The sequence below is a fragment of the Notothenia rossii genome (assembly GCF_949606895.1).
Source record: "Notothenia rossii genome assembly, chromosome: 6".
Classification (NCBI taxonomy): Eukaryota; Metazoa; Chordata; class Actinopteri; order Perciformes; family Nototheniidae; genus Notothenia; species Notothenia rossii.
In genome coordinates this window covers 18,915,596-18,927,055 of record NC_136909.1, presented here as the reverse complement: position 1 = coordinate 18,927,055, position 11,460 = coordinate 18,915,596, and the positions used below count along the sequence as shown (strand labels likewise).

At 45.1% G+C, this 11,460-nt stretch overlaps 1 protein-coding gene across 4 annotated transcripts in view; it reads right to left on the bottom strand.

Annotated features, from left to right (window-relative positions):
- Nucleotides 1–133: 133 nt before the first annotated feature.
- LOC307043248 (tetratricopeptide repeat protein 28-like) overlaps nucleotides 134–11,460 on the bottom strand; it is a 170,883-nt gene continuing 159,556 nt past the window's right edge. For 3 of the 4 annotated variants that reach the window (XM_079687581.1, XM_079687583.1, XM_079687584.1), the window contains 12 exons: nucleotides 9,820–9,960; nucleotides 7,064–7,208; nucleotides 6,767–6,946; nucleotides 6,064–6,605; nucleotides 5,512–5,759; nucleotides 5,291–5,415; nucleotides 4,739–4,970; nucleotides 4,444–4,520; nucleotides 3,780–3,803; nucleotides 2,869–2,998; nucleotides 2,640–2,747; nucleotides 134–2,483 (listed from right to left, as the gene is read on the bottom strand). In XM_079687581.1, the coding sequence (XP_079543707.1) occupies nucleotides 886–2,483; nucleotides 2,640–2,747; nucleotides 2,869–2,998; nucleotides 3,780–3,803; nucleotides 4,444–4,520; nucleotides 4,739–4,970; nucleotides 5,291–5,415; nucleotides 5,512–5,759; nucleotides 6,064–6,605; nucleotides 6,767–6,946; nucleotides 7,064–7,208; nucleotides 9,820–9,960 (3,550 nt within the window). In that variant the 3' untranslated portion in view covers nucleotides 134–885. The remainder of the gene's footprint in view (nucleotides 2,484–2,639; nucleotides 2,748–2,868; nucleotides 2,999–3,779; nucleotides 3,804–4,443; nucleotides 4,521–4,738; nucleotides 4,971–5,290; nucleotides 5,416–5,511; nucleotides 5,760–6,063; nucleotides 6,606–6,766; nucleotides 6,947–7,063; nucleotides 7,209–9,819; nucleotides 9,961–11,460) is intronic. The other variant, XM_079687582.1, reaches the window with a different exon arrangement.

Below are 11,460 nucleotides of genomic sequence, written 5' to 3'. Positions count from 1 at the left end.
CAAGTGACACCCTTGCAAAAGGACATTATTTATGGCGAAGAAGACTTTTAAAAGTAATATCTATCCATCTATATTTCTATATATCCATCCTTCCACGAGGGCACCATTCAACAGAATAAGCCAAAAGTCAGCAAACAAGAAAGCAAACATGATGTTTTTATTGAAACAGTTTACTGATATATGACAGATGGTCGTCATTAAACTTTCATGTTTAATCTCAAAAAATCATGGGCTAAAAAGTCATACATGGTACTTAACATTGAATAGCAAGAGAATCCATGCTTCAGAGCAGACACTCAATTCACAAAGAAATCAGGCAAAATGCCCTTTTGATTTCATAAAAAATATTAAATCTTTTTTTCCCACTCTATCCTTCTTTACATGGTACATGTTTGTTCACTTTTTAATAATATAAAAACGCTTAATACTGATTGTGAAACACTGGAATTAATTTACAAAACATAATAATAATAATAATAATAATAATAATTATAATATTAATAACAATAACAAACAATAATAACAATAACCATTACATTTAAAAACATAAAATAAAATGGAGAAAATCAGTCTGTTGCATCTTGGCCCACACAAACAGCAAAGAAAAATACCAAATGGCAATTACATCTACCTGACACACAGTTACACACAAACACAGTATCAGGTCGTTGAGTATTTCTCATTGCCATTTACAGTGTTATGGGCACAAAGACAAGACACTCTCTAAAGCATTCATGTGCCTCTGTGGGATCACGCTCTCCGACCAATCAAATCCTTCTGTCAGTCAAACTTAGTGGACCAATAGTAGTCCTCAAAAAGTGCCCCTCTCCTCCAGCGCACAGGATATTAAATGATAGATAAAAGTATGGGACCGTTTTAAATGTCTCAGCATTTAGAGGAAGGGAAAAATCTCCCAGGCGACAGGAACTTGTATCCATTGCCAGCAGGTAGTCGGATAGAACGAGGACCAGGGCTACTGCTTGTGGAAATTGTGGGTGACGGGGCCACTTGTCTAGGGTTGGAGAAGTTGTGTCCATTCTTGTTGTTCCTATCTAGTGACTGCAGCCCCAGCTCCCGCAGCTCCAGGCTGTCTTGGTTATCATTAGGGGAGCAACGACGTGGAGAGAGGTTCAGAAGGCTCAGTACATCCCTGCCAGCAGAAGCAAGAGGGCCAGGAGCACCGTGGACAGCTCTGACAGGACCTAGGTGTGACTGGTGCTGGGCTGCAGCGTTAGCCCAAAAGGTCTTCAGATTGTGAATAGCTTGGACTTTTTCATCAATGACCCCTCTTCGTAGCCGGTCCAAGTCAGGTATATCAGCCGAAGTAGAGCAAGTAGAGCCTGTAGAGGAGTACGACAGGGCAGGGGATGGAGCACTTCCTGCCGGGGAAAGGTGACCTGAAATGGGAGACACATTACTCGGAGAGCGAGAGATGTGGTTGCTGTATGGAGAACTTGGGTACTTCAATCTGAACTGGCTGTCCAGAGTGGGCGAAGGATGGCTGCCCTCCCTTTGTGAAGACTCAGAGATTGCAGGACTGTTGTAGCCAGAGCTTATTTTCTGAAGAGAAGAGGAACGGGAGGGAGGGTTGGGTCTGGGGGAAGATTGAGCTCGGCCACTAGCACTGCTGTTAGGACGGCTGAACGCACTAGTTTCAGAAGAGCGGAAGGTGCTGCTTCGCACTGAGGTTCCTACAGCTGCTGCACCCTCTGGCCCGGCCCGCTGAAGACTACCCACAGCCCGTAGATGGCTCTGAGTCTCCTCCAGAATCTTCTGTGCCAGCTCCTGAGGGTCCAAAGGGACAGCTTTTTCTTCCTGAGACTTGACAGTGCTGTCCGTCTCAGTACTGGACTGGTCCGATTCACCTGTATCTGAGCTGCTCACCTTTCCCACCTTCTGGAATGGTGAGTTTGGGCTGGGCACCAGGCATGTTTTAACGGGGGATGTAGGGGTGCTGACACTGCCCCTTGACGATACTGATACAGTGTAGCCTCTCCCTGCTCCTGTGCTGGACCCACCAACAACCCCTCTGCCTCCACGGTGGCGCTGGCTGTGGCCTGGGGGCAGGGGCAGAGAGTCACAGTGGCTTCCCAGTGGCTCGCTGCTGATAATAGAAAAGCCCTCATATTCCTCATCATCCCCCCGGGCTCCAGCCACTGCCGCTGCAGCTGCCCCGTGAGGAGACGAGCGACTGCGGGGGACATGAGGGTGTTTGTGGATAGAGTAGTGTGCTGTGGCCCCACCGCGCTGCCGATGACCAAGGAAATCACAATCTGTCTTGGAAACAAAGCTCATGGAGGAGGCTACAGAGCTGAGGCTATACACAGAGATGGCATCTGAGGCCTGATTGTCCAGGTAAGGAGGAGAGAAAGGAAGGCTTGAGTATCCCATGGGCATGGGGTTAGACACAGACTGGGCTGAAGCTAGAGACTCAAGGGAAGATGAGCTATCCAGGCTTAGACGCTTGGGCAGTTCTGTGGAGTCTGGACAAGAGAAAAGGAGAAAAGGAAATCATGTGACACCTGATGAAAACAACTTGATTGCAAGATTGAATGCACATTGATGATTAAAATGCCCAATCAAAAAACATTTAAAAGAACTTAAATTATACAATGAACAAGAGGATAAAAGCATCTTACCAAACAGCGCCAGCAGAGACTGGAGAGCAAAGTGCAAGGTGCGGCGGTTGGCTAGCTTGCCTGTCTTTAGCACCACTTCTTCTTGGCCTACCTCACATAAGTCAAATCCTGCACACACAAAAAAAAATCAACATTTATAACTTATACATTTGCCACTGGGTCTGAGAGTCCCCATGGATGAATGGTGGGTGATAAGTTAGAAGGTTTTCTTAGGTAACAGTTGACTCACCAAGAGCAGCCAGAAATTCATGGCATCCTGGCAGCCTCCATAGCTGCACACTGATGGACACCTGAATGGGCTGGAGGGAGAAATCCTGTTCTTTTTCTCCTGTCTGTAGTTGGACTAGCACCTGATGGAGCTGGAGAAGAAGACAAATAAGACAAACAGGGAAATCAGGCGTGGTGTGGTTATGAATGATTACAGGAACACAATAAACTGGTCAAATCTACTGATGAAATTAATGGGAAAACATGATTTGAGACCAACAATTAAATCATCAAAGTGTTATAGTTGCATGCTCTCAATAAATATTTATTTTCCTCTGTGTAGAGCAAAACATATTTTGCGGAACTACTGTAAAAAAAAAAACTAATGTTTTCTGAGTATTGAGATCAACAGAACACCTGCAGGGGAGCCGAGCTGAAAGGGTGTCAGCTTTATGGGGTTTTACAAGTTCCCTGGGAGCACACTTGCCTGTTATGTTTGGGATTACTTGGCTGGGGACAGAGACACCTTTGTTAACGTGACTTAACTTTTCTAAAAGTAGAAACATGCCTCGCCTGCTGACTATTTTTTGCTCAATTATGAGAGTTTTTCTCTTACATCATAGCTTTATCCCCTTCACCACCTTAAGACATTCCTCTGAACTGTAATGAACCAGGGTTGTTAATCCTTTAATACTAAAAATCCCTTAGATCTGACTGCAGGAACCAGCAATGAAAAAGAAAAAGAAACACAGTAAATGATTGTTTGGCTACAATGCATGCAAATGCAAAACAGCACAAAAACAACAAAGCTGAACATTAGTGTCATACGGCTTCTAAGAAAGACGTTTTTTTCAGTGTTGCAGAACATTAAGTGGAGATTGGAGGAAAAAGGTTAGGATAGGAAAGAGTGCAGGTAGGTGAAGGCACACTTACCATTGCCACCATATTTTTAACAGCCTTCAGATCGCACGTTAGGGTCAGGGGAGAGAGAAAAGGCTTTTAATTGCATGCACACAGGCCAAAGGGTACAAGGGTTCAGGTAAAAACAGAGGTGTTTACAGCTCGATGCAATCAGCATACAGTACATAGATTAGGTTGAGCATATCTGGTGTTCTCTGCATTGAGACCAGTATCCACAGTATAGGGCAACAAAAACTAATTAGCAACTAACTGGATAGTCTTTCACTTTACAGTGAGCATATGACAGCCACATGCCACACGTAAAGAGGGATTAATTTTCTTGGGTCACGAGCTTGGGTAGAAGAGAACAGGACTTAGATTGTAGTAAAGGTGTTGTACTTGAAGTGCTCGTTCGGCTTTTATGCTGCACAGCAATGCAGATTAAGCTGCAGCATGAGTTGCTGGTGCGTTAAGAGTACTGAATCTGGACGTAATTAACTCATGCAATGGATATTCTGTTCGAGCGAGAACCTCGTGGTACAAAGCAGTATAAGAGTTTCAGAGAAAGTGAAAGGAAGTGACCTACTAGCTCCTAACAATGAATAATAGAAAAGGTGTTTGAGACAAAGACCACCTTCTATCTGGTGCATTACACTTAAAACTCCAGCAGCATTTTCTCATAGCTGCAGGGGCCTACCCGATTGATGAGCTGCTCTCCTGCCTCTGAAGCTGTGATGAGTTTGCACAAAGCCTGGAGAGCTGGCGGCGGCAGACCTGAGGGATGGGATCAAAGAGAGATACTCATTATTCACACACAAGGCATGGTCTTAATACCCCCAAACTAAGTAGCGCTTTGACTAAACAGGTCGACTGTGGAGTGATATGAAACAAAGAGGACAGAGCTGGCTACATTGTATATGGAAAACAGCGTTAAAACATATCATAACAAACACATATCACCCAATCAGTCAAACATTGGACGGTGTGCTTACCCAGGAGTGATTGTAAAGTGGTGCTGCACTGCTGGAGCCTGTCTCCTGGATCCGCAGTGGGGAAAAAGACGGCACAGGGCATACCAGTGCCCACAGAGTCAAGTCGGAAGCCCACGGCTGTCAACAGAGCCTGCCAGCCAGGGACCCCCCCCACCTTGTTCTCAACACTTTGCTGGGATGTATACATGGAGTTCCGCTGGCCGTTCTGTATCCTCTGAAGAGACTTCTCCACCTGCAAGTACCAGACATGTGCAGCATCAGCATAATTTTTTCACATGTCTTTGGTTGTTACGCCCAAATAGTAAATCCTGAAGTGTGCATTTTAGGGTTAAGACTTGGTTTAAGGTTAGGTTTAGTTTAAGGATATGATTAGCTAAGTAGCATTTATCGTCTATGTAAGACTCCAGGAAAAGTTACTGTTTTGGTTAGTCAATGTAAGTCAAGGTAATGTTCTCAAAAGTGATGAATATATAGTGCGTGTGTGTGCGCGTGCGTGCGTGCGTGCGTGCGTGCGTGCGTGCGTGTGTGTTTGTTCTTGGGTCCATGTCTTACCAGGTGGAGTAAAACTCTCAGAGCATCTCGTGCTCGATCTGGATACTGTAGAATCTCTGCCAAAGCTTGGCCAATGAGGGAAGAGGGACTGTTAAGCTTCACATCATTTCCAATCAGCATGTATCCTGAAGAGAAAGATTGCAATAAAAAGAGCTTAATTTCCAAGTTATCTTTGTTTTTATCATGGGAATGTAGAATTATGGGTGAATCACATATCTAACCTGCCCAGTTGGAGGGGTGCGAGTACTGCTTGCTGCTCTGGACATTCTTCATGGCATCTGCCAGTGCTGCACTAGCTTTGGTCCCATTAAGCATGGCAGTGTAAAAAGCATGGACAAAAACTTTGGAGGCTGCGACAGGGACAGGCCACAAGGACACGAGAGTACACTGCACCCCGGCAGCCAGGAAAGCCCGGGTCAATCCCACAACACCATCTGCAGTCACTTTACTGCTGGACTCCTGGTACGACCTGTAGCCAAATGACACACCAGTGGGTCATTTAATAAGAAAGCTATAAAATGCTTAATAAAATAACATTTCAAGCATTATTTGCTTTTATTATCTGTCCAGGTTATTATATTACATTCTAATTCATTTTTCTAAAATAGTTATAATATAATCATCACTTCACATCTATTGAGTGATTAATTTCATCACAGATTTACACATAAAATGACCTTCCCATAGAACTTTAAGAAATAAAATGAAAATTCAGGACTTAAATCAACATAAAGACTCTATTTAAATGTGTTTCCCTTAATCAGCCAACCTACCCAAGCACCACCAGTTTGACTGGCAACCTCATGTCCAGTATATCTGCAGCTGTGAGCAGGAACTCCTGCAGCGGCGGACTATCACATATGCTCTCCACGTCACTGCTGTCATCCTGCATGTGGAGGGACTCGGGGATGGTGTAGCCGCTTCCGGAGCCCTTCCTGCCTCGACCACTGCTGCCTCTCCTTCCCCCGGCCCCTCTCCCCAATGTCCCTACTCCCCCACTGGCACTCGACCCACCAGGCACGCTCTCAGGGTTCGGGGAGAGCACCAGAGCTGCTAATTTCCAGGAAATGTGGGTGGCAAAGTGAGCACACTCAGCCTGTGAGAGGGCGCTCATCACCCTTTCCTTGGTAGCAGCAGGACCGGCCAGGGGCTGGCAGCCCAGAAGCTCTGCCACCATGTGAGCCTCCTCTTCTGCAGAGGGCATGGGTCCCCACAGCCAGCGGTCCATGACAGGTGAGGGCAGGCGGGGGTTCCCCACCACTGCCGCCATGGAGACACCTCCGCAAGGAGCTGGTCCAGGGCGCCGGGAGTTCGTCTAGGGGCACAATATTAAAGATTACACTCTACCGCTACAACCTGTCAGAGATTACTTCATGTTGTAGGACACTGAAAAGGTAGAAACTGTGGATAATTAAAGTACTCATCACGTAGTTTCAAATCGAAATGTAGTATTATTTTATGAACAAGAAGGCCAACCTTTGCATTAGATCCGAGGCCTTGAATGGAGGGAATGGCGATGAGGCTGAAGCGCTCATAGAGGTATTCATTAGAGGAGCTTCCTTTTAACAGAGCGAAGGGGATGAGGTACAGTTCTCCCTCCAGCACCATCACCAGTTGTCTGTGTCTGCCAACTGGCCCACTGGAGTGCATCAAGCCCTGTCAGACAAAAGGATTAGTTTAACATTACACATAATTGCATTTCCTCTTACACTCTTCTCTCTGCCACACAACTAAATCAATATTCAAGCAATGACCCATAAAGGTAGTACTTACCCCCTCCATAGGTGCAATGAGCAAATCATAAAGTGCCCGAAGTGGAGGCTTTCCGAGATTGCTGGAGCGACGAGGCAGGGAAGAGGTACCGTCTTTGGTGGGTGACATGGTGTTACTGAACAGACTGGTCATACTCTGGCAGCTCCTGCACAAACATAAAGTAATGCTGTTTTTATTTTTGTGCCTCAAACTGTTATGCTGGCGACCCAAGGCTGTTTGAGGCAGTTTATCACATATTGAAAATACTCATACCATATACTATATTTTATTGAACTTGTATTTTATATTCACATTACCATTTTGTCAATTATAGAGTGTATGTTGTTACCTATTATGATTTTTTACACTGTCATTCATGTTTGTTGATCTGCAAAAAATTAGCCTCGCATGTGTGCAGGAAACAAAGCTGAAAAAGCTTCATGTCGAACAACTGCATACAATAACATCAGATATATATCTAACACGATGTAAACTCAGCAAGGGAACTCTTCTGAGTTTGTGTGTGGTAGCAGTTTACTGCTGCAGAAGAAGAGTGAGATCTAACACTCTTTATCAGAGACCCATCTTTTTTTTCTAACATGATATCTGTCAGATCCGAAAACAAACTGAGCAAAAGGCAGATGATAGCAGGCCGTACTGGATCTCTATTGCACTTTAATCCCTAGGTGAACTCACATGTAATTTCACATGAGCGTAGCTTCAGAAAACATGATGTCATTATAAAAAGTTCCACTGGATGGCAGTATAGCACTGTGGTAGTGTAGTGCCTACAGAAACATGAAGGAGCATTGAATGCCATCAGCTTGCCAGAATCACAACCAAAAGAGGCTGAGAGCGGGCTCATCTCATCTTTACAGCGACCCTCTCTACGATTGTAAGACCCTTCAATCCTCTTCCAACAAGTGTTTTTGCAATACTAACAGAAATAGTTCCCTGTGTGTTTGAGGCTTGTCTGCTGTGTGACGGGGGTGAGATCTCCCCTCCACAGGCAGAGACGCGCGACATACTGATAACTGTGCTAATGGTGGCCGTGGGGTAAGAAGCCTTTGGTGCTGTAGGCACATGGACCGAGCTTTATGGCCGCACATGTCACTTCTCTCCATCTGTTCCACCAGCCAGAGTTTCCTCCGGGCCCCAGCCAAAAGACATCTATCCTGCCCTTCTGGTAGCCCCCGGCCACTGGCTTTCCTCCAGCCTCCCAACACTCTGTCTCTCTCCCAGGCCTTGGCATGAGCCTCCATGGGAAAGCAAACAATCGTTTGTTAGCCTGACAGGAAGAATGAGAGAGGAGGCAGGGTATACGCCAAGAGAAGGTGAGTGTCAAGTGTAGAGGGAGACAGCGTAAAGAAAAGACTGAAAGCCGTGACTCGAACTCTGAAGATTGCATTCGGCGGCTGCCTATTTTGGGCACTTCAAGTGTGATCTGAGAGGTGATACAAAGGGCGACAAGTTAGCCTCTATTACACACACATTAGGCTTTTTCTACTGACCTAATTCAATTGTATTTATAGTGGCAGCTCTTTTGATGCCTGTTTTATCAGTGCTAACAGCTCCTCCACTGACAACTTAATCAAGATCCTCCAAAAATCTCACTATGCTATCATTGGCAATAAAAACGTATTCAATTACACACTGAGGGGATTAGACACGAGGAGACTTTCATTATCACCTTCCCATAGTAATCCTTTCAAGATCTCTGGTGAAGATTGAATCTCTGTGTTAAAATAGGGCAATCTATGATAACACAGAGTGAAGATATCACGTAAAGAAGCACTGGTCTTTTAATGTGAGGATATTGTTCTTGCACCTATTTTGATTGAAATGTCATCCAATTAGAGTTCATTATATTTCTTCTTTCCCTTAATTGTCAGTAACTGTGAAATACTGAGGAATTAATAACACTAATAGCCTAAATCTTGACATGTAGAGGAACATTAAAGGGAGAAGTGAAGTCATTGAGAGCTTTTGAAAAGCTCATATATGTACATGAAACCCCAAGATGGCTTGAAATGACAATGATCTTTTCTTCATTTTCTCTTGCTTTAACATTGTGATAAACGATAGGCTCTAAGCACGAGGAGCTTTATAATCCAGAGTTTTTTGAGGCCCAAAAGAATGAGCGGATTATTACCGGCAGCCCATTAAAGGGGCTTAATGAGCACCGAGACTCAATTAAAGCTGGAATTACCCTCTCATCAAAGAGCAGCTTAACTGTGGACGAGGACAGGGAAATATGACCCAGACCCACACACACACACACATATGCACAGACAAGCGCACACTCTATTGGTATACATTACCAATCATCTCAGTGTAAACGAATACTTAGCATAGTATCGTTAAATAATACTCTGAAGGGGCCACTGGCAGACTCACTGAAATAACCACAGTCATAAATCTGCACAACAAACAAACACAGATAGTGCAAACATCTTAAAACCACACGCACGTGCACAAACACACGCACACTCACACACAGCCCCATCAGAGTAGGTTGATAAGAGCTTTAGCAGCTTGGCTCTTCTCAGTCTATTTTAATAAGAAGGATTCACATGCTGCCTCTGCGCTGGCGAAACAATGGAGAAGAGAATCCTTTCACAGATGAACCACAATACCCGTGAATCTCCTGACCCAAGCACATATTTTTCATCTTCTTTTATTTTGTGAGAAAGCGGGTCTATGTAGCGCTTGCTAATTATGGCTGTCCCACAGTGAGAGGGTTGGAACGTGCAGGTGATTTGTGAATCATCCCCTACCTGTTGAACAGGTTGTTTCTGGACACCATGCGCAGGAAGCCCGTTGGATCGGTGACAGAGTTAAGCTTGTTGTTGAGCTCCTCAAATTGTTGGTCCAACAAATCTCCTGCCTCGCTCTCTGTCTCGCTGCTCGAGCACCCTCTGAAAGATAGATGGAGAAAGAGTGAGAGACATGCACAGCCGCCGAGATTTCTTGGCAAGAAAGGGGCACTTTGGGGAAAGTAGACAATACACAGACTTACATTGTTTCTCAGCGGATAAGTCAACTACACACACTGCTGATCTCCCCCCAAAACACACTGTTCTACCCACACACACTTGGCCTAATTTCCCAGGCTTGGTCCAACACCCTGATGGTAAGCAGAGATAAATCCTTTCATTATAATGCTAGCGATGCTGATCCAGTCAGTGGGGAATCAACCACCCCCAACCCACAAACACTACCTCTCAACCACCACCTCCCTATCTCTCCCTTCATGCTTCAACCTCTCCTATGATGCACCCACATCGTGTAACTCTTATGTCAGCTTCTTGCACCATGGATCTCTCATCATCTCATGCTCACACTGCCACCACCACCAACGCCACAATTTCATTGAAGTCCTTGCATTATATATCTGTTTTGAGATTCATTTCCCCGGGGGTGTATACATATCGACAGATGTACGTGGACTGAAGAAATGCTGGATGCAGAATATAAATCCGTTTCAAAAGATGATGGTACAAAAAAAGCAATTAGTTAAAGGGACCATATTATGCTAATTTTCAGGTTTCGTATTTGTATTTTGTGCCTCTACTGTGCCATGTTTACATGCTTTACTGTTCAAAAGGTCTTTATTTTCTAGTACTGCCCTTTCACTCTCGGTCTGAAACGAGAGCCCAGTCTGCTCTGATTGGCTAGCTGGCTGGCTCTGTTGTGATTCGTCAACCGCTTAGAGATGTCACGCCCATTAGCAGATCGCATACAGTGTGTTGGAGCGCAAGCCAATAGAAGCGCACGTGTTACATAGTGATGTCATTATGTCTCGGCAGGAAACAAAGGAGTCCAATGGAGGCATTTCAGGCAGGGGGAGGAGTGTATGAACTTGGGATTTTAGCCTTTGCAGACAATTTATATGCAACAACCTAACACACACTATAGGAACATAAAACCCCCAAAGAGCATAATAGGGCCTCTTTAATACAATGTTTTCTACTGTCATCATCCTTTCTTTCGCACACATATGCTCTCCCCCATTCCTCTCCATCCATGTCATTTCAGAGTGCTGCCTCTCTTTTTCTCCACTCTGGAGAATGAATGGGCTGGTAAGTGGTGCCATATTGTGCCCATCCAGGCGCAGTGGCGTGTGTACAGCTTCCTATTGGAGTAGTAAATGAGCTGGTAATGGGGCAGGAGGGCCAGGCTGCTAGGGTGGCGGAGGCTGGCACTGGGCGGACCAGCTGGGCACTATGGATCAAACCCCAACTAGAGAACAACGGCAATGTGAAATGCTGTGTAGACGCCATGATGTCAAAGGGTGATTTTAGCTGTCGATATATCTCGCCACCATTTCCATCTCCTCCTGTAGAGTCCCATATGGCTACAATCCCTGTTCTGCTCTTTAACCACCAGCCTCGGCTTCTTTGAATTGTACTCCATTG